The sequence below is a fragment of the Solea senegalensis genome, linkage group LG3 (assembly GCF_019176455.1).
Source record: "Solea senegalensis isolate Sse05_10M linkage group LG3, IFAPA_SoseM_1, whole genome shotgun sequence".
Taxonomy (NCBI): Eukaryota; Metazoa; Chordata; class Actinopteri; order Pleuronectiformes; family Soleidae; genus Solea; species Solea senegalensis.
The window spans coordinates 13,574,243-13,600,247 of NC_058023.1; the positions used below are offsets into that span (position 1 = coordinate 13,574,243).

The window sequence follows — 26,005 nt, forward strand, 5'->3', positions numbered from 1 at the left end:
TTGTGTTAGTATTATTATTATAATAATTGTTTCACAGACTTTATCTATGATCACATCTTTGTGTTTTATTGTGAAAGGACTTTATTTATAAGGAAAAAGTACTGCCAAAATGTCAAAACTGCAAAAAGTGTAAGTAAAAGTTTTTATGCGTAAATAAATACACAGAGAAACGGAATAAAACTAAGTCAAATTCCTTCTATATTCACTCATACTTTGCCAGTAAAGCTGATTATGAAATCCCTAATATAAAAACTAGGTACGGCTGTCAATTTCTAGTAATTCAGGATAAAAAGATTAAGTAACCTAATGATAAAGTACAGCATCTAGGACACGGTAATTAACTCTAAATATCCATGTACTAATCTGCTGAGACTGTACAGTCAAATATTTCACAGTGAGTGTTTTTCCCCTCATTATATTCCTTAAGTGTTCTACTAATCAGAATATCTGTCAGGAAACAAGATGGGGAATGAAAGAATGGTTTAATGCTGTTGAATGACTTGTGTTTTTCAGACAGCAGTACCCGGCAGCACCCCCGTCCACCTCAGCCAGAACAGAGACATCTGGAGGCCGTTGGTCCATGCAACAGTCAACCTCAGCGACGTCAAAAGGTAAACACTGCAACACGACAGCTTAGCGGAAACAACATGACCTGTGTGAGGTTACACATATTTGAATAGAAACTTGGAAACTCACAAGAGGACAATTGAAGTGGGTGAAGGGGGAAGTGAGTAATTCTGTTGGGAGATTCGTTCCTGGCTCCTCGTTTTATTTTTTTATCAGCATAAATATTACACTAACCTTCATTTTATTGGCTTTCAATACGTTTGACCTCCCGTCAGTGATTAGATTAGATTTAAACAGGGGCCCTGTTTAAATCTAATCAGTACTGTTCAATCTCTGCAGCATCAAGTCGTCCTTTCAGGTGCGGACGTTTGACCCCGAGGGTGTCATCTTCTACGGAGACACCAAGGAGGGAGAGGACTGGTTTGTTTTGTCCCTGAATGAGGGCATCCCTCTGATGCAGATTAGCCAGGAGGGCATGTTCATCAGTGTGGAAGGAGGCCCCAAACTCAATGATGGGAAGTGGCACACAGTAGGTTTACAGTGCCAAATGTGGCAAAATGATTCATTTGTTAAAGATTTAAAGCTGTAGTGTGTAACTTTCAAATGCATACAAATGCATGTTACATTTGAATCACTTTCAAATGAGTTGAGCACATGCAGTGTTGTTTTTGGTAGCCATTCTAGATTTAGTCTTAGTTTTAGTCTTTTGGACTAAAACGCTTATCAGTTTTAGTCACATTTTAGTCATTTCTATATATGATAGTTTTAGTCCAATTTTAGTCGAAGAAAACTCAAAAAAGTTTTAGTTAAACAAATCCATTTTGGTCAATAAGTATTGGAGATTACTGTTGGGCAGAAACCTATAATCTCCATATTTCAACTTTTCAACAGTTTTTTTTTCATGAATTGATGCCGACTTCATCATACAACAGTGTCACACTTAAGTTTGACATGAAATTTCCTCCGCCGGTGGTGCGCCGCAACCAAATAGATTGGCTGGAGCGTAAATCGTCTTGAAGCAAGGACCAACTCATTTTTAGGTTTTGATTAACAGATTACGCGCACAATAAGCAGAGATGTCGCGTGTACTTTGAACGTCTGACAAACCACACACTGACATTTACGTCCATTCTTGTCTCGTCAATGAAAACTCACACACATCTTGTCAGACGTTCCAATCACAGACAAGATTCACCAGCGTGTCACACGTTTGTGACATCACATTATTCATTGCCGGATATTTGATTTGATTGGCCGCGGATCTGGATGTAACCAATGAGAGCACAGCCCCAGGTCACGCTACCGACGTTTTGAAGACAGAAGTTACACACTTGAGCTTTAAAGCGGTACTCTATAATATACAGTGTATGAGACTTGTATTGGAACTGACATTCTTGTTCTCCTGGTGTCCCCAAGCTGGAAGTGAGCAACCAAGGAATGTTTGTGATTCTGGAAGTGGACGGCTCCAGTAAGGTGGTGGTTGGTATGCATTCCCAACCGAAAAGGAGGGTCATGTTAGGGGAAATGCGACTGGCTCTTGGCGGGATCCTGATCAACAAGGACAAGCTGCTGGTTCAGGTGCACTGCTTCTTTTCCTTTTTCTTTCTTTTTATGTCATGCCAGTGCACTCACTTGATGTGTAGATCTTTTTTTTCCCGTTATAGGTCCAGTGTATACAGTTTTGTACAATCACCTAAATGTTCCCACAGAAGGGACCCTTTATATTTACATTAGGAACAGGTCTTCTCCATGGAGGCTGTCATGTCAGACCATCATTTTATGGGATTTTTTATTTACTGTGAACTAAAGCCAACTGTAGGTTCTCTTTCATGCTTGGAAGGGAGGGGAAGGGTGAGGTGAAAGATATTTAACTGCAACATCCAAATTTACCACTAGATGTTGCTAAGTCCTTCACATTTAAGCATTAACATTTCTACAGTACATACTGTACTTTTTGTAACTATCTGCAGAAAATGAACACAAATACAGATCATAAAATAAAACATATTGTTAATTTTGATGAAACACTATATTTTGTAGCTACACACAGCATTTAAATGCTGGTAAGTGGCTGTATAGTGGTCACTATTTCCCTCTGATTAATTGAGACAAGTTTTCAGTGCTTATGCTTCTTGTAGTGTCAGTATGATGCTCTACTATTTTATTGCAAACATCACTCCTGAACTTAGTCTTAAAACAATTGCACAAATGTTAATTTTGAAGAAATAAATGTTTTTAAAGATGCAAAACTATGTTGTCAGTGGAGAAATACTTCCAAGTCCATCATCAATTGATAAATTGTCTTCGACAACTTGTATTTGCACTGTGGCGTTGCATGTTCCTGTCTTTTTTGTTACTCTGTTTTGATCATTTTAGTATTACCGTGTTGCCTGCACCTGAGTATATAAGAAAGAAATTAATTGCAAAAGTGTGGTGAAGACCGACCACAAACACTTTTGAATGTTTGACAATTGTGAAGCATCCACAGGTGTTGGCTCTTCCTCGCACTCTTCGTCCTGTAGTTCCTCCCACTAAATGCTGTGTTGCTTTCTTTGCTGTAGTTTGAGCCACACATGGATGGCTGTGTGCGGAAGGGCAACTGGCTAGACCTCAACATCCCCTGGGAGACAGAGATGGGGGAGCTGTGGCCCTGCTATGAAAACATCAAGCCCGGCAGCTACTTCCCCGGCACTGGATTTGCCATTTTCAGCACCTCAGGTGACAAAATTGTGTTCAGTTGTGCAGAACAGGAGCTAGTATTTACATCTCATTAAATAACAACTAGACTAGATAGTATTTCCTTTCATGACAAGGCATCTAGTGTACATTTTTCCTTTTATCTCTAATTTAGTGCATGTGTTTTTAATATGTTTATTGTGCTTTTGTGCTTTTGTAGTTTTCCCTTTTGACACAAGTATCAGTATTGAAGTGCAGGGAGATTTCAGTCAGCTGGATGGGACCATTTTTAGCTTTAAGGCTCCAGGGCAAGACCTGACGGTCGCTTTGGTGGCCAATAATGACACAAAGGTACGTGTATACATTACATCAGATATGAGCGACAGTCAATTTCACTGTAGGGCACCATATGAGGAAAATATGCAATTTGCGATGACAATGTGATGTGATAAATATCACCAAATAAAATGGTATTTATGTAGCCAACACCAAATCACAACATACATTATATCAGGGCATTTTACATGCAAGGTGGAGGAGACCTTACAATATTAGAGTGAGAGAAGAAGAGAAACCCAACAATTCACACAGTAAGCAAGCATTTCAGTCAGAGGAGAGGAAGAAATCTCTCACAGATCCAGACTCAAAGATGTGCAGATGTTCCTCGGCTGGTTGAAAGGAGTGCAAGGAAAAATGCCTCTCTTTGGGCTTGCATGAGGAAAAATATACACGTATTGCAGTTTAAGCAGTCTTTGTGACACGTACAATATATTTTATATTTTGTGATGTGTATATTGCAGGTTGTTCTTGCGATGATGATTCATTTTCGCTATATTGTGCAGCCCTAATTCACAGATCGTTCTTATAGTTTGTACTGTAAATATTAATTAGACTAAGCAGCTTACATGACATTACATGACTTAAGTTATTTTCTGTCTCTCTTGAACTTGTAGATGGTCACATTCTCTTATGGCAAAGAAAAGACGACTATGAAAAACACTTTAAAGAGACTGGTGATAAGATTCAATGATTTACTGGAAGTGTTTCAAGAACATCCCAAGCTCACTGATTTACATGTCACTTCACTGATGAATCCTGGTGTCTTCGATGCATGGAAAAATGGCCGTCTCGCCATTGGAAGTCTCCTGGGTGAGGATAAACAACAACAGTATCCCCTATTCTTCCAATTCACCTGGACAATTACAGACTTTTTGCAATACATAGTCACATGAGGTTTTGTTTATTTTTTTAGGCGAAGGTGAGGACGACGTCGGCTCCCACTTCCTGACAGGCTGTCTGGAGAAAATCCAGGTCCAGGGGAAGGATTTGGATCTAGATTTAGCTGGCAAACAAAAGTCAGTCTTCTCTCACAGTTGCCCTGCATAGAAAGTGCACACAGAAAATAAGTGGTAGATGTTTTCAGTGGGTGCCCTTCTAATCCGGCAGCTAATTCTAATTCCTTATATGAATATAGTACTTGTATCAATTGACCTCTTACAGTTTGGTGTAAAATATTAATCTGTTTTTCAATAGACATCCTCATGGACAATTTTAACAGAATAAACAGATTAATTTGGGAAATGTGAGCCCGACCTTGGTGCATGCAAACAAAAAATTACAGAAGATTTTGATGCATTTGAGACACAATTAAAATGCTGATTCCATTTTGAGATTGTGTGCAAACATTAATAAGAAACAGTGGCTAGGGTAAAGAGAGAAGAGATTTAAAAGGTGGATTTTGCCCCCTCTAGTGGATTTTTACACACAATGTTTTTTACACAAATGGAGGTTTGAACAGCTCCATCAAGAGTTTCCTTCACGTTGTCTCTAGTAATATGAATGTTTATAGGGTGTGTTTCATGAAGACATTTAAGATTATAAATGATCAATGCTTTATTAGCACAATTAGTTAAAATCACATTTAACCAATTCAGAGAGAATTTAATTAATACGTAAACTGCAAAATCAGACATGAAATAAAACAGAAGATTTAAATGACCAATGTGTAAAGTTGAGGTGAAATCATTTTCATTTGCCATAAAAAAGTGTGAAATCACCCCATGCTTCAATTGGTCAGTGAGTTTTTTATTTATTTGAAGTTTAAATTATACCCACATTATAAATTTAAACATTAATGTTATTTTGGTTTCAATGTATTCATTCATATTTAAATTACTAGGGTGTGGCGCGGTTCTGTCGTGCGATTTGTAGACGTCTACCGGATATCATAATTGTACTGTCGCAAAGTGCGACTGTCGTGAATACTGGCCGCCCGTTGAAGATGGCGGCGGAGCTGCATCCGCGGAGCGGAAAGCTTATCGGCCTGTCCAACTCGAACCGAACCGCCCGGCGCAACCAGCCAGTCCAAGAGTTCAACCATGGACTGGTACTTAGTAAGGAGCCGCTGAGGGACCGGGATGTCTTCACCGTCCGCATTGACAAGAAGGTAAACAACAACAGGCCGCCGCTGCATCTTCCGAGCCGGGCGAGAGCAGCGGGAGTGCGGGGAGCAGAGCTGCTGGGACGGGCCGGGGGTCTGTCACTGTCCGCAGAGACTGGAGCTCCCGCTGCTCGGGCGGCTTACATGGTTTGACAGCGACAGTGACTTGGTTGTTCAGCGGTGAAGTACTCACACAGTCAGAGCTTTAGCCGCATCAGAGTCGTTAAATTAACACCGTCTTATGTGAAGACATGTTATTCGGACCACTGTGCTAACTGCAACCTACCCATGGTGCCTCTGTGGAGGCAGTTAGCTATGAGCCGCTAGCAGCACCAGACGGGTTGATACCAGGCTAGCCGGGGTTAGCATTTCTGTAAAGTGCTACAGTGTCTGTCTTGTGTTGTCAAGGACCCGGTGTTTTTAATTGAGCATAAGGAGTTCAGTTAAGCCGGGGTTGTATTAAACGGGGCTGTGTTTTCTGTCTTTAGTGTTGTTGTGGCGGAATGACAGTCACCAGTGCCGTAGTCTGCCAGTCTGTGCTGATGGCTAATAGCTGCAGCTGTGTTCCTATCTGATCACTGTTACACAAAGGCTAAACACAAACAATACATATCACACATGCTCTCAGTTAGCCTCTGCTCTACTCTTCTTTTCTTACAAATAACATTCAGAGTTGCATGTTCAAGGACTGAGCTTGTACACATGATCCATCCACAAAACACATTCATTTTAACATGACCAGAAGTGAACTGCATGAAACCACATATTTACCATGATTGTAACATGTACTGTCTTAATACCATTATTATCACCCCTTCCTTATACCACTTTGATATTGACATTGATATTTGACCATGTAGTCTGCATTACAGTCCTTATTCTACTGTTTACATTGAGCCACATATTCTCTGTTTACTTTATGAGACCTATAAGGTATTTGTAAAAAGTAATAAAAAAAATATCGCTGTCTATGTGCAGCATAGCTCGAAAGGTTTATTTAATATATTATTTAGATATGAAAGATTACATTTTGGTGTTGATCTGGATTCAGGACTATTGTTTAACAACTGTTGCAATCCCTGCATACAAAAGAGGGGTGTATTCAACATACCTGTATTAAAAATGGCTTTGAAAAAAACATTATACATGTATTATACATGTGTATTCAGATATCTCTATTTTAGCATGTAGTTTGGTTGAAATTTGGATTAAGATCAGGGTCGAAAAAACATAAAATGTTAATTTGTAAAAAACAGTTCCTAGTTTGAATGAATTGTGTTTCCAACAATAAAATTGTACCTTTAAAAAACTTGGACAGTGACAATAAGACATATTATGTGATTCCTTTTCCAGTTGCCCCATGTTGCGTTTGATTGAGTTTAGACGTATACCTTGTTTTGCCCTCATCATGTACTGACCCAATCTAAAAATGCTGCTTTTGTTTATTTTTAATGTGACATGTGTGAACATGTGGTGTTTGCGTTGTTATCAGTGGTTAATGGTGTTTTGGAACATTGTTCTGTCATGACTTTCTGTATCAGGTCAGTGCCTGTACAGTGTTGCTTACACTTTGGCTGTGTTCGTATTAGTCCGATGGCTTGTCTGTTATGTCTTCAGCCTCTAACAACATGGCAGCTCCCAGATACACACATACACAACCTTGAAAAGACAGTGTGTGTCTGACCAAGGAAGACTATGGCGCAGATACAGTACGTGTTATTCCAAAAATCAACCATGCATGAGTGCATGAGTGCTTGGGAAGCTGAACGTCCACTGTAGGTTATTAGCGTCTAAAGGACTATCTATCTCTTATCTATATCTCCATCTGATGAAAGCTTCCACAATAAACAGCCTCATGCTCTGTCATGACACACGTTGCCGGTCTAAAAAAAATCAATAACTTTCCATCATAGAGGGCAAACATTGGTATGACTGCCCATTCTATTCACTGACATCCATGAAACTGCACTGGTAGAAGTTGGAAGGCTGGTGTAAGAGGGCAAATGAAGAACTGGTTGGTTTTACAAATAGAGGCCAACTATATTTAATGTGTGGCTTAACCAGCATTGTGTTAACTCATTTGACAATGGTTTGAATGAAACAGACATTATATTTGAAAATTGCACTTCACAGTTTTGAAGCAAAACGTCTTCTAATCATTTTGTCTGCAGTTTTCCCCTTAGGGGATAATTAGGTTAGAATAATATAGCTGGTAAATTACAAATTCAATGAATTCAATTAATATTGGTAACCATAGCAATTTCACTGTTTTAGCCAAACCTGATTGTCTGATTTGACCTACAAATAAGTAAAATTGAATGCTTCTTTGTCTTTTCTTTTGAACAGTTAATAATTAATTATTTTATGAAGCAGTTCATTGGTTCTACTCTGCTTTCATGGTTATATCCTGTATTTTTGAAGATGGAGAGATGGTATGAGGCAGACACCCACGGGCTGCTGTTACATAAGTGAGTGAGCAAGGGAAGGAGATGTCTGTCTACTCCACACAGCGACCCGGTCAGTCTGAGTTACTACTAAATCTGTTAACCTAGATACACAGGCTGTAGTAGCACACTGCCTTATATTGCAACTGCCACAGAGTTCAGCAGGACACTTGGGAAATTGATCAAATTAGAGGAGCTTGGCAGGGCATTTTTTCAAAATAATAATTTAATCTCAAAATAGATTTCTTTTTGGAACAACAGAGGTGAATTAATGCAGGAAAAACATCCCAGGAGCTGGTCTGGATTCAATGTTATGCTCAAGGTCACTTCATCAGTGTGGTTTTCTGCCAACTTAAACTACAGTCCTGTGGCAACACTGGGAAAAGAAAAGAGGTTTGGCTGAATATTGATCATATTTTATTTTGTCTTCTTTTTTTTTTTTACATAATGCACAAAGTAAAAAGCTTTTTGTATTCCCACTCTCCAGAGTGGGAATATGTGGATTTATGCCCCTGTCTTAGTGAACTTATGCTGGGCTGAAGTGTCTCTGTGCAGGAATCTGAATATTCAGCTGCTGCATGGACTCTGTGTTATAGCTGACACGGCATGAAAATTAGAATTTAACCCCCAGAGATCAATAATATCACGTTATTGTGAGCTTATGTTGAGTTTTCTGGGAGGAAAATGATATCTGTCTCAGGCTGCTTGTTATGTGATAGTATTCCAATGTCGTGCAAAGACACAAGGAGTTTAGCACTGAGGCTTTTGTGTGAAAAAAGCTCATCTTCATGTTGTTGAGTCTTGTGTTGGATTTGCAGTGGCAATAAAGCTTAAATATGCTTAAACATGGTATATTCTATGTTCTATGTGCCTATGTTTCAGCGTCACAGCTAGAAAACATCATTATCTGTGCTGGTTGTTGAAATCAAAGAAAAACTGAAAAAGATTGCTCTTGTTCTGAAATATTGCAATTGTGATGGGATTCATAATTTGACTTATTTCTTATTTCCATATCTATGTAACTTTATGGAGAAAAAATCAGGATTTTTTTTGGCTGTCTACAAACAAAACCAATTTTTTTTACTAAAGAGAAAGACCAAAGTGCTGCAGAATTACCTCATATTGCTGTTTTGACACAATCAAATGCTCAAAACTTGCATGCTGTCGTCAAAAATATGTACAACACTTGCTGTATGGCTGGATGGATTATGCTCTTCCTATTTTTCTTTGATGTGGTATCTTGCACCAGGTCTCAATGGGATGGGATGTGGACACAACTACCGTTATCCATTAATATGCTCAAAACATCGCATTTTGGACATGGAATGATGGTGATACTGTATTTATTTACTTTAGTATTCATGCAATCAACACATCTTTCATCCACATGTTACTCAGCATCCACTCTGTCCTGCTTTATTTTCAAAGAAGTGCTCTATGAGCTACACTGACAGAATGACTAAAAATAACACGACGGATCATTTATATGAACACACTTTGTTTTCTATAGATAGATATTTCCAGTTTTGAGCTATGTACCAGACTGAACAGTCACTCACAGCTCAGATGTTCCCTCACTCACTGAGATGATCAGAGTAACAGATGCTGTTACTGTTTTTCTTACTCCAGTCTTCTACTGTTCACATCCTGCTCTGCAGTCTGCAGCACTAATGTGTCAGCACTTTTAGCTAACATGGTTGTTGTCAAAATTGTTGTTGATGTACATGTTAATTGAGCCTCTCTCGTTTGACCTCAGGTGAACTCGTGGAGCGGCTCCATTGAGATTGGCGTGACTGCTCTGGACCCTGCTGCTCTGGACTTCCCCAGCAGTGCCACAGGCCTCAAAGGGGGCTCCTGGATTGTGTCGGGCTGCTCGGTGCTGCGTGACGGCCGATCGGTGCTGGAGGAGTATGGCCGTGACCTTGACCAGCTAGTGGAGGGCGACCGCGTGGGCATTCAGCGCAGCTCCCGTGGCGAGCTCCACCTCTGGGTTAACGGGCAGGACTGCGGCGCGGCCGCCAGTGGCCTGCCGCCCAAGCTGTGGGCAGTAGTGGACCTGTACGGCAAGTGCACTCAAGTGACAGTGGTGAGCTGTGAGCCACCGCCACCCTCTGCAGAGAGGGAGAGAGAGACAATAGAGCAGGACAAGGAAGCTGCTGATGATGATGATGAGGATGAGGAAGAGGAGGAGGAGGAGGAGGAGGAAGAGGTGTTGGTGTGTGTTGGTCGGGAAGATACAGGGATTACGGCACTGATGAATGTGGCAGCAATGAATGGAATGATCAATGGAGATGAAGGTAGCTGTGATTTTAACCACCTATCATGTTTCATTGTTGGATTGTTTTATTTGATTGTATACATTTGACTGTTTTCCTGACAGTGCCTGAGCTCAGCTGCAGTCACAGCAGACCAGACAAGTTCCCCAACAATCTGGAGCCTGACACAGGTAAGAAAATCCACCTCAGGTCAGCTGATGGACACTTTGTAACACAACCAGCATCGATGGTCCATTCTCATCTTCGTCTCTCTATCCTCAGTTCTGACAGAGCACCAGCTTTTCGATGTCTTCAACAATGCAATAGTATCTTTTTATCGCTCTGAGGATGAGGGTGGGGGGGAAGATGGTGGCGGTGGAGGAGGAGTGGGAGGAGGCAGCAGCAGCGGTGGTGGAGGAGAAGGAGTGGGAAATGCAGGAACTGATTCCTCAGCCAGAAATGGCAGAGGGAGCAGCAGCGCAGGAGGCACAGTGAACAGTGACAGTGGGACAGGTACAACAGGAGGAGGAGGAGGTGGTGGAGAAAGTGGAAATACCAATAATAGTCCTGCTAGTAATGGAGGGCTGGGGCCAGGAGCTCCGACAGGTGGGATGACCACCAATGACGCGCTGCTTTTTCACGAGAAGTGCGGCACACTGATCAAACTGAGCAACAACAACAAGACGGCGGAGCGAAGAAGACCACTGGATGAGTTCAATAACGGCGTGGTGATGACCAACCGGCCGCTCCGACACAACGAGATGTTCGAGGTGACTACAATCACACAGCTGAATGCAAAAATGTCCACTAATGCATGATATAAAGCTTAAATTACAGTTATTTGAAATATTACAAAGTAACTTTTGGTGATTTTTGTTGTTATTCTGCCTCTGTTTGGTCAGCCACAACAGAAGAAGAAGAAGTTTAAAATCACTTTGTTGATGGTTCTCACTGAACTCATCTGAGACCGCATTTAATGTCAATGTTTGCGGATACCAAGTATGAAATGTTGCCTGAGGCCGCACAAAGAACACTTCATTTTATTAATCAAGACTAGTCATACCAAAAGATAACATTTGTTGATTTATTTATATATTTTTTTTAAGATCCGAATTGATAAACTGGTCGATAAGTGGTCAGGCTCTATAGAGATTGGTGTGACCACACATAACCCCAACAACCTGGACTATCCTGCAACTATGACCAATCTGCGCTCAGGTAACATAACGCACAGAAGATGCACAGAAACAAAACAGGAGTTGTTTGAGTTATTGGTTACACTATGGACTTTTTTTTTCACCAGGTACAATCATGATGAGTGGCTGTGGGATACTGACCAACGGGAAAGGAACCCGCAGGGAATACTGTGAATTCAGCCTTGATGAACTTCAGGTTCAGACATTGACACACACACACACACATACACATTTCATTTTGCCTCCTACTGCGAAAGTGAATCTGTGTTTGTGCTTAAAACAACTGCTCCCCTCACGTTTCAGGAGGGCGATCACATAGGGTTGATGCGAAAAGCCAGTGGAGCGCTTCATTTCTACATCAATGGGATCGACCAAGGTGAGACGCATTGAGATGCAGCTGTCAGTGCTGAGTAGAAGTACACACATGAATCGTATGGGCTGTCTTTGGCATTTACCGATTATTACTATTTGATGAATGGGGATGATTATTACTTATGTAAGTTTTCTTCAAAGTTTACTTTTTTGATTACCTGTCCCTAAAAAAAAAAGAATGCACTGATTCTAAAGATCAGCATTTTGAGAACGAGTTGAGAACACACCTCTTTTTCTTTTCTTGACCTTGTGGTGTTTCTGTCCCAGGTGTTGCTGCAGCCCAGACGCCCGGCGTGGTCTACGGCGTGGTCGACCTTTACGGCATGGCCGTTAAAGTCACCATAGTTCACAACCACAACCACAGCGACCGCCTCAGACGCAATAACGCCATCATGAGGGCTCTATCGCCGGATGTGGGTCGACCTCGACCGGCTCTCACCCTCACCCCTGACCCAGAGGGTCTTGACCGCCTCCTCTTCCACCCAAACTGTGGCCAGAAGGCTGCTATCATCAGTGACGGCAGGACGGCGTTGCGGCCACAGTGAGTCCATCTCCTTTGCACTGGGTCATCTTTTATTGTACAACTTACTAAGTTGCAGAGATTTTTGTTGCAGCCTGATTTAAACACTCCTACAAATTGAATTATTTTATCATTTAAAGCTGAGGACAGTGCCTCTGCAGGCACTGAGGCTGGATATATGTCACCAGTAGATTTAGGTGTAAAAACGTTATGCAAGTTTGCGGTGAAGAATATGTATAAATCCTTCATTTTTCACTGCACACACAAGTTGACTACACTGTCTTTATAGTGCGACTGATGACTTCAACCATGGTGTGGTCCTGAGCGGCCGGCCCCTGCGCTCCAACGAGGTGTTCCAGGTTCGCATCGACAAAATGGTGGACAAATGGGCGGGCTCCATCGAAATCGGTGTCACAACGCACAACCCTGCATACCTGCAGCTGCCCTCCACCATGACTAACTTACGCTCAGGTGAAAATTGCACAAATGTTTTTCAAAAGGCTCATCTCTGTTCATTATGTCAGAGTTGGATGCTAAAGTAATTTGCATTCTCCGTAAGTCTGTAAATGTCAGAGATGCAACTGTAGTGTCACAACAAAAAAATTTCAATTTCCTTTGTTGTTCACTAGGGACGTGGATGATGACGGGAAACGGCGTGATGCACAATGGAACAACAATCCTGGACGAGTATGGTCACAATTTGGACCGACTCAAGGTGAGCCATGTTTATTTCTCATGACTCCCCCTTCCTATTTACTAGGGATGCACTGAAGTGAAAATTGTTGGCCGAAACCGAAAAACAGAAATAAATTATTATGCCAATTCTGTACCATTGTTGTTTTTAATCTAATTTTGTTGTTATGGCTGTGATGGTGTGTGCTTACCTCACTAAAGGTCAAGGCATTACAATTATACTGTGTATATATAGATATATAGATTAATATTAATGCCTCAAAGAATAAATCAATTAAGAATCTATGAAAATATTTAGGAGGATCTCATCTGGTGCAAACAGACACACAGCTCACCGCTCCTGCGCTGTGTCTCCGTCACCAAGCGGGCTCTCCGTATCCTTTGCAGCCTGGATAATTTCCCCAGATCCAAATAATGATCCTCATAACAAGGATTGAGTACAGTAGTCGCAATGAAGTGCAGGGGAGTTCAATATCTGCGCTGTATGTGGCTAAGTTAAATTTTTGCGCAAAGAGACCTTCTAGCATTATATAGGTGCTGTTCCACCATGTTCCAAACTGATCTTGGACAGACTCAATAGACGGGCATGTGCTGGCCCCAGTTTCCGCATGCGTCATCACAATATCGGTTGTTTTGTTTTGGCGTTAAGTCTTTCGGCCGATATGTTTCGGTCGCCGAATTTCCGGTGCATCTCTACTATTTACCCATCCCAATGAGCCTTTCCTCTCATTAAGGTTTGTCTTTATGGATTTTTATGTTTTCCCTCCTATAGGCAGGAGACACAGTAGGTGTGGTGAGGAAAGAAGATGGCAGCCTTCACTTCTTTGTAAACGGTGTGCCTCAGGGTCCAGCAGCCTGGAATGTCCCTCCCAGCGTCTACGCTGTGGTCGACCTCTATGGGCAGGCCGCTCAGGCCACCATCATGGATGACATGGGTGAGAGAGTGAGGCAGAGGAATGGACAGCATGAGAAAATAATTCATCAAGATATACTTGATTGTCCCATAAAGAATTTCATGGCTAAAATGCTACAGCAACAATCCTAAAGTGATAGTGATGTGATGTAAGGCTTCAACAATTATCCGATTATTTATCCATTACTTAAGTAATTGTCAACTATTTTGATAATCGATTATTCGGTTTTAGAGTTGTTTTTTTAATTATTAAAAAAATCTTTCAGATTTTTGAGTATCTTAAATGTGAATATTTTCTAGTTTCTTTGCTCCGTTTTGACAAAGAAATCATTAAAACAATGAAAAATTGTGGTTTGTGGACAAAACAAGATATTCAAGAACATCATAATTTCCAGGTTTGGGAAACACTGATTTTCTAAAATTTTCAAATTTTCTGACATTTTATGGACCAAACAAATACTCCATTAATCGGTAATATATTCGACAGCTATGTCCGCTGTGCCCGTTTGTTGAGTGCACAAAAAACATCAGCAACGGGGGGAAACTATTGCGTCTAAAAGCTAAAAGCATAAACATGATTTAATTGTCTAGTGCCTGTGTTATTGTATTTGCATAATTCATTTTGATTGGCTGACACCTGCTTGGCCCCGGTCCATTTCAAGTGAACGAGAAGTGTTTATGTTGTTATAAATGAATATCACACCTAAAATATAAAAAGGTAAAGAGAAATATAAAACATTAGACAATGCAAACACTGCAAAATGTGCAAGAGTAAACTGCTGGATTTAAGATTCTAAGGGTTGTAACCATTTCACCTCTTATATCTCCTCACATCTCAGTGGACCTCCCTCCTCTCCCGGAGGACAGCTCAGAGGGACCCACGGCCATGTCTCCTGGGAGCCCCTGCTCAGTAGGCGGGGCCACCACGACCAGCGACCTGCGCTTCCACCAGCTGCATGGCACCAACGCTGTCATCACCAACGGGGGGCGCACCGCCCTCCGTCAGAACTGTCGCAGCGAGTTCAACGATGCCATTGTCATTTCCAACAGGTGATGGAACGGTTTGACGAATAACTTTCCCGTCATGTTTTTCTGGGTTTATATTTACGTCCGTCATTTAAATTAAGAAGCGTTCTTAGCAAGTTTGAAGGGAGTTTTTCCAGATTCAAGTTTCCACACCTCCTGCAACCAGTGATAACCGCATGGGAAAGCGGGAGAAGCAAAAGCTTATCTAGTCCTGCCCCCATTACCCACAGAATACATATATTCATCTTACAATACATAATTTCATCATACTTTTTCTTTTCTTTTCTTTTTTTTTTTCTTTTTCTTATGACATTTTGTCAAAAACATGTTTCAGCATCAGGTAGCACTCAGAGATGCACCAAGTAGGATCAAAAAGTGTGAAATACAAAAAGTTGCTTCTCTTATTTTTTTATTGTCATTATTTGCTTATTGCACAAAGTCAGGGAATGTTGTGGTTTTCTCATCAGTCTGCTCAGGCTCCTTTACGTGCCATATCTGTTGTTCCTGCTATTTTTTCATTTGACTTCTAAATGACATCCTTTATTTTTTAAATGTTTTTTTACGAGCATAAAAACAGGCCAATGTAAACTCAGCATTTCACTCTGTTTATATGGACAGTCAAATTCTGATATTAACCTGATTATAAGTGGTTATCAGCGGCTTGTATAGAGCATTTTCTGATTATGACGGCTGGCACAGCGCCCAAGTTAGTTATAAGCTGGATATTTCTCAGATCCAAATCCATCAAATGGCTGTCACTCGCTAACTGCATCACGTTCCATAGCTTCCATGTCATGACCACTGACCTCAAACAATCCCAAATTGTAGTATTACCCTAAAATAATAGAACACACCCTTTTGTATTAGATTGAACTTGTTTTCATATTTTATATTACATGTAATTTAGCAGATGCTTTTATCCAAAGCGACTTACAAGGTAATTGAGTACAACCTGCCAGGGGTGGAGTTGAACTTGCGACCATGAAGTCTTTTGCACACAGGGTGCCGGTCTTAACCACTGAGCCACTTCACCCCCCAATGCTATATGAACATTGATATAAAAAATAGGAATTTGTCCTTTGCTGAAACATCTCTGTATCATCTTCATGTCGTAGGTGCCTTCGAGAAGGAGAGCTGTTTGAAATCGTCATTCAGAAGATGGTGGACCGCTGGTCGGGTTCAATAGAAGCAGGTGAGGTTATTCTACCAAGGAATCTATCTGCATTGTGGTTTTTTTTCCACATATAAGAATAGATCAAATACAAGGAAAGGAGCATTGCCTTAAAATAAACACACACACTCCAGAGACTCTCTTGAGCACATTTATGGGAGTAGATCATTTCACAATTAGTTTTTCTTCTGTAATCACTGCTGTTGCACTCATCTACTATGCTGCGTGTGTGTGTGCGTGCAGGAGTGACGGCCATCAGACCAGAGGAGCTGGAGTTTCCAAACACGATGACCGACATCGACTACGACACTTGGATGCTGAGGTAGTGATATATAATATGATAATATGTGAAAAGGTTTATCAACTATCCATGTGCAGTGCTTATTAGACCACCTGTCATAAAAAGGGAAAAACAAATACTTTAGAACTTTATTGTTATTTATTTGGCACAACATTCAACCACTTAAACCTTTTTTGCTGTGCAGGAATGCAAGTGAACAACTATAATTAGTTATAGTTATGGTAATAAATAGTTATAATTATAACTATAGTAAATTTTGTAAAACAGTGTACAAAATTCCTGGATAACAATAATTGTATTTTAGCATTAAAAATATCATTTTGTTTAAAGAGCTTCAACATACTGTCGTATAAACCATTACAGGAACAATAAAGAAATGATTTTTATAATTACCAATGCTGTTAATTTCGGGTGGTGGTCTAAAAAATATGATTTTTTTTTTAGTTATTAAATGATGCATCTGGAGGTTTGTGTTAATGGCTGGCATTTTTAAGTGTCCTTAAAACAAGGACTTAAATTGTAGAATGTGTGGAGCTGCTAGAAACAGAACGCATATTAAGGTTTTCCTCATCTTTTGTTTCCACAGTGGTACAGCTATCATGCAGGATGGCAACACGATGCGCAACAACTACGGCTGTGACCTGGACTCTCTGACCACAGGCTCAAGGATAGGCATGATGCGCTCAGCCAGTGGCGACCTGCACTATTACATCAATGGTGTGGACCAGGGCGTCGCCTGCTCAGGTCTCCCTCCAGGTAAAGGAGACACTTCTAACAAAATGTCAGATCTGGACTTGTTGGATGCAAACACAGGAGGTTTAAATATCACAAACTGCTTCATCTCTCCGCTCTTCCTCAGAAGTGTTTGCAGTGGTCGACCTGTATGGTCAGTGTGTCCAGGTGTCCATCACCAGCTCCTCGGGTCCACTGGACAACAGCCTCTGTACTTGCAACATCACGGAAAAGAGCTTCCCCATCCACTCACCAGGTAAAATTAAAAGGACTGTTTTGTCTGTTTTAGGGCATATCTTGATATTTTAATATATATCGATATATTTCTAAAAGACATATAACACGGGACAATATCGCTTGTATCGATATAGTTCATTTTGCGTTAAAATGACAATACATGGCCCGCAAGTGCGCACCTATTTCTCCTCTCCCTCTCCCTGAGTCCCTACACACACACACACACACACACACCAGGGCACCCGTGGGAGATGTGGGTGTTTTAACACCCACACTTTTCCCAGTGAGAGGGTTCAACACCACCCACACTCAGTTTTGCACAAACCCCTCACTCCAGTCGCTCCGTTTCTGCGCTTGCTTCGGCTGCATCCTCTTCCCCTCCCTCTGCTGTCGTTGCTTCAATCATGACACCGGCTGATGATTGGCTCTTCTGCCTTAAATCCCGCCTCTCTTGGTGTGATTTATCATTCAGCTCGTGCTGAGGAGGCGGGAACTAGCTGGTTCATAGTTCACACACTACAGAGTTTTGACTTATTTTCCATTACTGTCAGTCACTTTTGGACATATGGAAGCCCGAAGTTGTCAATATTGATAATAAAATATAAGACATTATTTAATTATCATATCAACAAGCTGTGTTAAATATCTACGTGAAATAATTGTGAAAATTGTTCAAACCCATTAATTTTCAGTTTATTATTGTTATACATGCATAATATAGATTATTTTGTAATTTCATTACAATTTTTTTTTTCCAATTTTATTAAGTCCATTTTTGTTTCTGTTAAAATTGTAACGGTTGTATTTTTGAATTAATTACTGTGTATTATTGTCATGCAGGAAAGAGATTTGTTATTTTTTTTCAAGGAGCATTTTAATTTCAGTGACCTCTGACATTTGGCATGTAGCTTAAACTTATAACAGTCTGTTTGTTTATTTTTTAAAGGGTTTGCCTCTGGAAAACATTTTATCTAATATGCTATAATGCTTTGGGGAAACCCCAATTACATCACAGAAAAAATATTGAGATATATATCAAGCATCGCCATTCAGCTAAAAGATATGACTTTTAGTCCATATCGCCCAGCCCTAGTCCTAGCCGTACAACATCATGGGAATGGATGACAGGCCAGTTTAGTGGTTTAATGTCATATTAAACGTCCTCAAAGCCTCATGTCCATGTCTCTTGTGTGTGTGCGCAGTAGCAGGCGTGGCTCATCGGCTCCACGGTAAACACGGTAAGAACGTGGTGCTGCTCGGTGAAGACTGCCAGGCCGTCAGAGTCGGAGGTTACTCACATGGCATCGTGTTTAGTGCCAAGGAACTTAAAGCAGATGAGTTGTTTGAGGTAAGAATCTGTCCACAGTCATTTAATAGGGCTGCTCGATATAACAGTTGTTTTAAATCATTCAATTAATACTGCAAAGTTTTGCTCTGAGTTTAAGTCTGAGAAGTTTTTATATTTATTTTTTATGATAGGAGATTGAAGGCAATAATATTGCAGTATATAGTGATATTGAATAATCGCCATTGCCTGATTTTACTTTCCACCTCTGTCTCCTTGCAGGTGAGGATTGATGAAGTGGACGAGCAGTGGAGCGGCTCGCTGCACATCGGCGTGACCACTCTCGCACCGCCGGAGCTGCCGTCGTGCCCACTGTCGGGTCTCTCGCCCTCTCTGCCGCATCTTCGCACCAAGGTCACCTGGCTGCTCTGTGGCTCCGAGGTGCGCCGCAATGGCGTGCTGCAGCGCCAGAACTACGGCTGTTCACTGGACCGACTGACGGTAAGCTGCACCGTCTGCCCTCCGTGCTGTGACCCGAGCTCCTCGCGTACATTTTTTTTTTGTCTTTTAATGGATCACCTTCAATTATAAAATCTTATCAGCACTTATATTCAGAGACATTCTGAGAAGAGTAGAAAGAGATTAGTATCTTCAGGCAGTGGATATCTGCCTGAAGCTTGTGTCTTTTCCTCTGACTCACTCTCCTTTTAAGCTTAGTCTCTCTTATTGATTTAAAGCTTAAGGCCCCAAATAGCTTTTTTTTTTTTAAATGTCAAATCTCATCTTTTTTGATGTAACATTTTATAGTCGTTCCAGAGTCTTACAACTTAAATATTTACAGTAATTGTTCCATATAAAAGAACATGTAACCTTGTTGATTATAGAGCGATATACTACGGTCACTAGTTAAATATGTATGTATATTAAATTTAATTGGAAAAAAAAGTGATTACAGCTTGATATTGTTCAATTATTTTATTCTTCCTTTGTTACAAACTGTTGAATGTTTCGTCTCAGTCAAGTGAAACGCAAACAGTAGATGTTGAGACTTGATGTGCGCTTCCAGGTTGGGAACCGTGTGGGTGTGAAGAGGTGCAGCGATGACACCATGCACATCTTCATTGACGGAGAAGACATGGGACCTGCTGCTACTGCGGTGTCCAAGGTACACACACAGTCTCACATATTTAAAATGATCCACATCTGCGTGCTGAGTCGCGGTACTCTGTCCTCCCCGCTGCCGTTCAACACTGTTCTCTCGCTTCTTGCAGAATGTGTACGCAGTGTTGGACCTGTACGGGCGTATAACCGCTGTGTCCATCGTCAGCTCTTCACTGATGGAGGACATGGAGAGCGTCAAGGAGCCGTCACTGACGTCAGAGAGCTGCAGTGAAGGAGAGGAGGACAACACTCCCGTGAGAGAGGTAGGAGGCTTGGGAAGCAGCATATATTAATAAAAATAACTTAATAGTCGTAAAAAAAACTGTACTACACAGGTTTTAACAGACTCTACACAAATCTTTATTCCATCTTTAGGTTGAGACAGAGCTGTGTGCACTGGTGCCCACCGTCATGGCTTTTCTGGAAAACCACGGCAAAAATATCCAGCTGTCAAACCAGAACCTGACGGCAGCCAGGGTGTCGAGCTACAACCAGGGCCTGCTGGTCACCGCGGAGCCGCTCGCTCGCCAGCAGCTCTTCCAGGTACGACACACTTTGACTTCCTTTTAAAAAGGACGGAGAGAGAAAAAAGCATTATTAGGATCAAGAAAAGTAATTCATCTCAGTATCAGTGTATCACCACCTTCTGTTTGGTTACCAGTTTCAGATCGACCGTCTAAATCCGTTGTGGACGTCATCGCTGTCGTTGGGAGTAATAGGTCACTCCCCCGACCGGCTCAATTTCCCCTCCACAGCGTGCTGTCTGAAACGCTCTGCCTGGCTGCTGCAGAGAGACTCTGTCTTCCACAACTCACTAAAGGTATGTGTATACACACACACACACTCAAAGGCACAAAATCTTGTGTCACTGAAGTTTTTCCTCTCACAACTGTTCTGCTCTCCTGCTCAGATTTGTGAGAACTATGGTCCTAATCTGGACACTTGTCCAGAGGGGACGGTGTTGGGTCTGCTGGTGGACGCCAACAGTTGTCTCCACCTCTTTGTCAATGGCATGGACCAGGGTGTGGCAGCACAGGACATCCCCTCACCCTGTTACCCCTTCATCGACCTCTACGGCCAGTGTGAACAGGTCTGCACACACTTCAGTTGTATCCTTTTTATGTCACAATTCTATTAAAATTGACTTTTGTAGAGAGACTATAATCACACATTATGCAAATTAACATTTTTTTCGTCATAACAGGTCACAATAGTAACAAACAATGTGCAAGCTGTGGGCGGAGACAGTGGTGAAACCCGTTGTCAGGGCGACATGGAGAAGGCAGACATGGTCGATGGTAAGGAAGCAGTTTTCTTGGCTGCTCAGACCATAGATTCATTAACATATTTAATTTTAAAAGTGATTAAAAAAAAGGTCTCCAAAACAAGCATGATGAACATGTGAGTCTACAGAGTCCTAAAGGTTTTTCTGTGCAGGAATCAAAGAGAGTGTGTGCTGGACGCCTCCTCCAGAAGTCAACCCCAACAAGACCTGTGAATACCAGGCACTGTGCTCTCGCTTCAAAGACCTGCTCACGCTACCTGGTGAGTTTTTACTACAACCTTTGTCCCGTCATCGCCTCTGTCTCCCATCAAAATCATAATCACCCTTTGTCTTGTTAAAGATGGCTACTTCAGCGAAGACGCCAAGTACAACCTGTGCTACTGTGAGTCCTGCCACAAACTCCGAGGGGACGAGGCGTATTACAAGAAGGGCGAGCCACCCCGGGACTACGCGCTGCCTTTTGGATGGTGCCGTTTCGCCCTCAGGTGAGACAACGATCCCCGTTTTACCATAAATGAAGCCAATCACACTTTGCTTACTCGTCAGTGAATGAATGTGTTCCATGAAGTGCACGCGCTCTCGTTTTTGTTGCAGGATCAAACCTCACTGCGAGGTTTCTAATGCACTGAAGAAGTGGCACATCGCATACCACGGCACAAGCGTAGGAGCTCTGCGACGCACGCTAGACCACAGTCAGCTGCTGCCCGGTAGGAAAATTGCCGACTACTAAATGTCAGACATTAAAGCTGCAGTGCAAAGTTGATTGTTGATATTACTCTGCTTCTGTTTGGTCAGAAACAATGTTAAATTTTTTATGTTCGAGTCTTTCGTATGACCTGACTGAGGGAGCGTTTGTGTGTATACACCAGCACTGCGGGGCGGTCGGGGTCAAGAATACCATCAAACTGATGGTTATGATTTATCATTTCAACCTGTGTGCAGTCGTCTCCCTTTGCTAGCACAATGTTGCGGTTGCCTACGTCGTTTTTGACACACGTCACTGTGTGTGTAGTCCGGCGACATGAGCTCTAAACAACGCTATACGTTGACTGAAGAAGTTTAATTCAAAATACCTCTGGCACGTTGCAGGGATGTCGTCCATCTTCTCTGTGTCTCCGATGAAGGCGGAGGGGCCAAACGGCTACAGTGAGCCAGAAGAGAACAGCGCCCCCGGCAGGGAGGTTCCCAGAGTGCGGCTCTCCCCCACCATGCGCTACTCTGGCTTGGAGATCTTTGCTCCCAAAGTGCAGTAAGTCCTCCTGCTGCGCAAGACATGAGCTTTACTCAAAGATGCCATTTTTTTAAAAAAAAGAAAAGGTCCAGTGTGTAAGATTTTATTCTTAGGCTACAAAAATAATGCCCAATTATTGTAGTATAACATTAAGTGATGTTGAAATGGCAGAAAATGAATAGACACTGGACTTTTACTATGTGTAGTAGAGAGCTGAGAACACTCACAGCCAGTCTCCCCATACAGATTTCAGGATCCCCGCTCTCACCGCTGCCACCAGGCTCAGGTAGGGTTCCAAGTGTGCGTGCGTCCAGGCTCCTACAAGGTCGGACCCCAGACTCTCAGCCACAGCGAGCCACTGGACCCGCGCTTCAGCAACTCAGAGATCGAGTGGATCACGAAGGAGCAGGGCGGCACGCTCCTCTATGGACTACTGGTCCGGGTGGAGTGAACGTAGTAGCAGCAGAAGCAGCGAGGGAGGCACTCGGGCGGGAGGTGAGGAACGTCCATGTCCATGTGACGCTCCTCTGACTTTTCATAAAACTGACAACTAAAAATCCAACCCCTGCCTTGAGCAAGAGACTCCTCTGGAATCCAGCTGTTCCTGTTGTGGATTGTTGACAATTCAGCATTATTGATTTTTTTTTTTGTTTATTTTATTGGTTTTTGGTTGTTTGCTTTCGGATGCCTTCAGTGGTCGGGGGCTACGGTGGTTTAAAAGAAGAACAGACACTGCCTGCACTTTATGTTTCGGACACTTGTGGGCGATTTAAAAAAACACCTCATCGACACAACAGGTTTGTTCTTTCCTTTTTTCTTTCACCCTCAAAAACAGCTAGTTTTTCCTTTTATGTGTTTGGCACTTACTTCATCGCTCTGGTCAGTGTTTGACTGTAGGAGCTGCCCCGCGCCAACCTGCACGTCAACAGACCGTCACCTCAAAAGAAATGTGGGTTAAAATAATAATTTAAAAAAAGATAGACACCAAGACTGAACCCAAGAATGTCTTTGTGATTGATTTTAAAACTGGAGGAAGGAAAAAAATAATAATGTTTACACATGTCCCACTGTACATTACTGTCTTTGTGTGGCCACATTTACAGTCTGCCTAAGTTATTATTATCAGTCCTGTTAACATTTCTTTTTTACAACCCAGCATCAACTTCTTACTAAAGAACAATCACGCTGGACAAAACTGGAACGTTTGACTTCTGTGAAAAACGAAGAATTTTGAAAGATAATGAATGGAAATGATAGCTTTTGTGCTCCCAATATATTTAAGGGCAAAACAAAAAGTGAACTTTTGTAACGTTTTGGAAAATAAGAGCTTGTGAAAAAGAGTAAACCACTCCCAGTGTGTGTGTATGTGTATTAAACATGAAGCCACAACCAATCAGAAAAGCTTTAGACACCGTGCTCTGCTATTTTCTCGTGGTGAAAAGGTTTAAAGGTCCAGTGCGTAACTCTAAAGGAAGAATAATTGGCAGAAATTGAACGACACTACTGATAATTGTATAATCAAAGTCTTTTGGTTTTTGTAGCATTAGAATAAGCCTTTTATATGAATTTTAGGCCTTGTTTTATGGGGCAGTCATTTTGCGCTTCTACAACAGCCTGACGAGTTTTGCACATTTTGAAGTGGGGGGAAAAACAAACTTTTCTGGTCTGTAAACGCCACTATAGTTTCTTAAAGCACTTGGTAGGAGAAGTGGTGAGTCACTCTGCAGTCTCACCAGTAGAGGTCACTAATTCTTACACACTGGACCTTTAAAGGACGTAAAGTTGACAAACCAACTGCAGTGTCTTCATCTTTGAAGTCTTTTCACCTGTAAAACCAAAAAAAACAACAGTCTCACATTTGTGTTGCTCATCAAAAACGTTGAACTTCACAAGTTAAAAAAAAAACAATCACCTGTACTGTTTTTATGCATGTTTTTGCACAAATAAAAACATGATATTGTTAGTTCAGTAATAGACATCTCCTGGCTGTAGCTTCATGTTAGCTCACACACGCACGAGTGGTGCCACTTAATTAACAAAAGGTCTCTTACTTCTAAAAAGGTGGTTAAGTGGACAGAAGCCAAAAAAAGAAAAAGGGTGTATAGTGGTTTTCCCACGTCCCTCCCTCCCTCATTATCATGTTTGTTTACACAGAGGAGCATCAATATGTGAAGAGTCAAAGTCGCCTGATAAACATGACCTACACTGGTGTTTACACGTGAATGTGAAACGATGACATCACCTTACATCATGGATTTACATTTACAAGTGTTTATACGAGGATTTCATTGGATCCTGAACATCCACCTAGCAACTGATTGTATGTGAACAGCTTTCCAAAGCATTCAGTTTCATAGTTTTCAGTCTTGTTGCCAATTTGTAACAAACACACCGCAGTACGTGAAACCCAGATATTGTGGTTTTGTTTGTTTGTTTTAAAGACAAAAAGTCACAGTTTTGACACGTCAAACTCTAGAACAGAAAAGCTCAGACACCTTCTACGAGCAGCTGCGATCTGACCGACGGAAGATAAACTGGGTTGTACGAAGAAAAAACTTCCTGTCAAAAATGTGAAAAATATTATTTTATGGGTTATTTACAGCCCAGTGCTGCTTTGTACAATTTAATTTGTATCGTTTCCTCTTTTTTTTTTTTTTTTCCGTATGTTACATTGTACAGGCTGTTACATAACAAATCATATCGTGATTTTTAAAAAATGAAAATAAACTGACAGACAGTATGCACAGATCGCTGGGGTTTGCGTGTTTCTTTTGGGGGGGTGGGGAGTATAAATTAAATATACAGAAGAAAAGACAAAAACCTACTGGTGTTTCTGGTTCCTTTTTTTTCTCATTTTATTTAAAGTAAGAAAAAAACTTCACTGGTCACTGACATGTTATTGCAGTGTTGCATACTTAAGTCAATCACACCTTTCCAAAACGTAGACTAATTACTCATTAAGGCCAATAGTGGGTGTTTTTTTTTTTTTTACAGAAATGGAGGCTGCTTCAGTGGCAGCACTATCCTGCCATTTATGAACACATACACACACGAAGAGAGAGAATCAGCCTCAAGTTCAACAACTAAAAACAGACAAATGACGACTTTCCTGTCCCACAAACGTTAAGTAATGATGTCGTAAACACAACAGGAACGGACCGTTGACAGATCGCGATCTGCTGGACGATCCTGTTGGGTTGCATAGTCGGTTTAATTTACTCATCTGTTTTCAGCTTTAATGTGACACATACACCAGCTCTGACTTTTTCAGTTGGACCCTGAGTTTTCTATCTTTGCGTTTGTTTTTTTTTATTTAGGTTTGAATGTCCGCTGACTTGGGAGTCTATTACTCCGACTCTTGAGCTCTTCCTTGCCATTAAAATGTGTCTCAAATAACAGTTCAACATTTAGGGAAACTCACTTACTTGCTCTTCCTGCTGTATATTGGCATAGGGTTTAGTATGTCGTCCAAAATGTGACAAAAATGTCATAGTTTAGTA

At 41.5% G+C, this 26,005-nt stretch overlaps 2 protein-coding genes and 1 long non-coding RNA gene across 6 annotated transcripts in view; 2 read left to right on the forward strand and 1 right to left on the reverse strand.

Moving 5' to 3' along the window:
- Positions 1-4,913, forward strand: part of shbg (sex hormone-binding globulin) — a 7,632-nt gene extending 2,719 nt beyond the window's left edge. The window contains exons 2-8 of the mRNA XM_044020309.1: positions 514-611; positions 907-1,096; positions 1,984-2,145; positions 3,129-3,285; positions 3,464-3,594; positions 4,197-4,392; positions 4,496-4,913. Coding sequence (XP_043876244.1) covers positions 514-611; positions 907-1,096; positions 1,984-2,145; positions 3,129-3,285; positions 3,464-3,594; positions 4,197-4,392; positions 4,496-4,629 — 1,068 coding nt within the window. The 3' untranslated portion in view covers positions 4,630-4,913. The remainder of the gene's footprint in view (positions 1-513; positions 612-906; positions 1,097-1,983; positions 2,146-3,128; positions 3,286-3,463; positions 3,595-4,196; positions 4,393-4,495) is intronic.
- A 531-nt stretch (positions 4,914-5,444) lies between these two features.
- neurl4 (neuralized E3 ubiquitin protein ligase 4) lies at positions 5,445-25,253 on the forward strand. 3 transcript variants are annotated; one of them, XM_044020307.1, is made up of 29 exons: positions 5,483-5,689; positions 9,884-10,424; positions 10,508-10,573; positions 10,665-11,152; positions 11,489-11,600; positions 11,686-11,774; positions 11,882-11,954; positions 12,218-12,491; positions 12,760-12,941; positions 13,100-13,185; positions 13,936-14,098; positions 14,916-15,126; positions 16,218-16,294; positions 16,517-16,595; positions 17,161-17,330; positions 17,434-17,562; positions 18,746-18,891; positions 19,111-19,329; positions 19,895-19,993; positions 20,100-20,252; positions 20,365-20,532; positions 20,651-20,809; positions 20,900-21,079; positions 21,194-21,287; positions 21,427-21,534; positions 21,615-21,759; positions 21,869-21,981; positions 22,364-22,523; positions 22,752-25,253. In XM_044020307.1, the coding sequence occupies exons 1-29, from the start codon at positions 5,525-5,527 to the stop codon at positions 22,954-22,956; spliced, it is 4,854 nt and encodes a 1,617-aa protein (XP_043876242.1). In that variant the 5' UTR covers positions 5,483-5,524; the 3' UTR covers positions 22,957-25,253. The 3 variants fall into 3 exon arrangements, with proteins under 3 accessions (XP_043876243.1, XP_043876242.1, XP_043876241.1); XM_044020308.1 differs by having other exon boundaries at positions 5,445-5,689; positions 20,651-21,079; XM_044020306.1 differs by having other exon boundaries at positions 17,437-17,562; positions 20,651-21,079.
- Positions 19,789-23,440, reverse strand: LOC122765854. Of its 2 annotated transcripts, XR_006360016.1 has the most exons (5): positions 23,373-23,440; positions 22,733-23,109; positions 22,348-22,536; positions 20,397-20,552; positions 19,789-20,212 (listed from the first exon to the last, which is right to left on the reverse strand). It is a non-coding gene; the product is annotated as an uncharacterized LOC122765854 (long non-coding RNA). The 2 variants fall into 2 exon arrangements; XR_006360015.1 differs by lacking the exon at positions 23,373-23,440 and having other exon boundaries at positions 20,397-21,090; positions 22,733-22,800.
- Positions 25,254-26,005: the final 752 nt, after the last annotated feature.

Bases quoted from the DNA above. Each gene is read 5' to 3' on its own strand.
- neurl4 (XM_044020308.1), top strand. From the start codon at position 5,525: ATGGCGGCGGAGCTGCATCCGCGGAGCGGAAAGCTTATCGGCCTGTCC. The intron at 11,775-11,881 runs GTTCAGACATTG...CTCACGTTTCAG, and splicing joins TCAGCCTTGATGAACTTCAG to GAGGGCGATCACATAGGGTT. The intron at 20,253-20,364 runs GTAGGAGGCTTG...TTCCATCTTTAG, and splicing joins ACAACACTCCCGTGAGAGAG to GTTGAGACAGAGCTGTGTGC.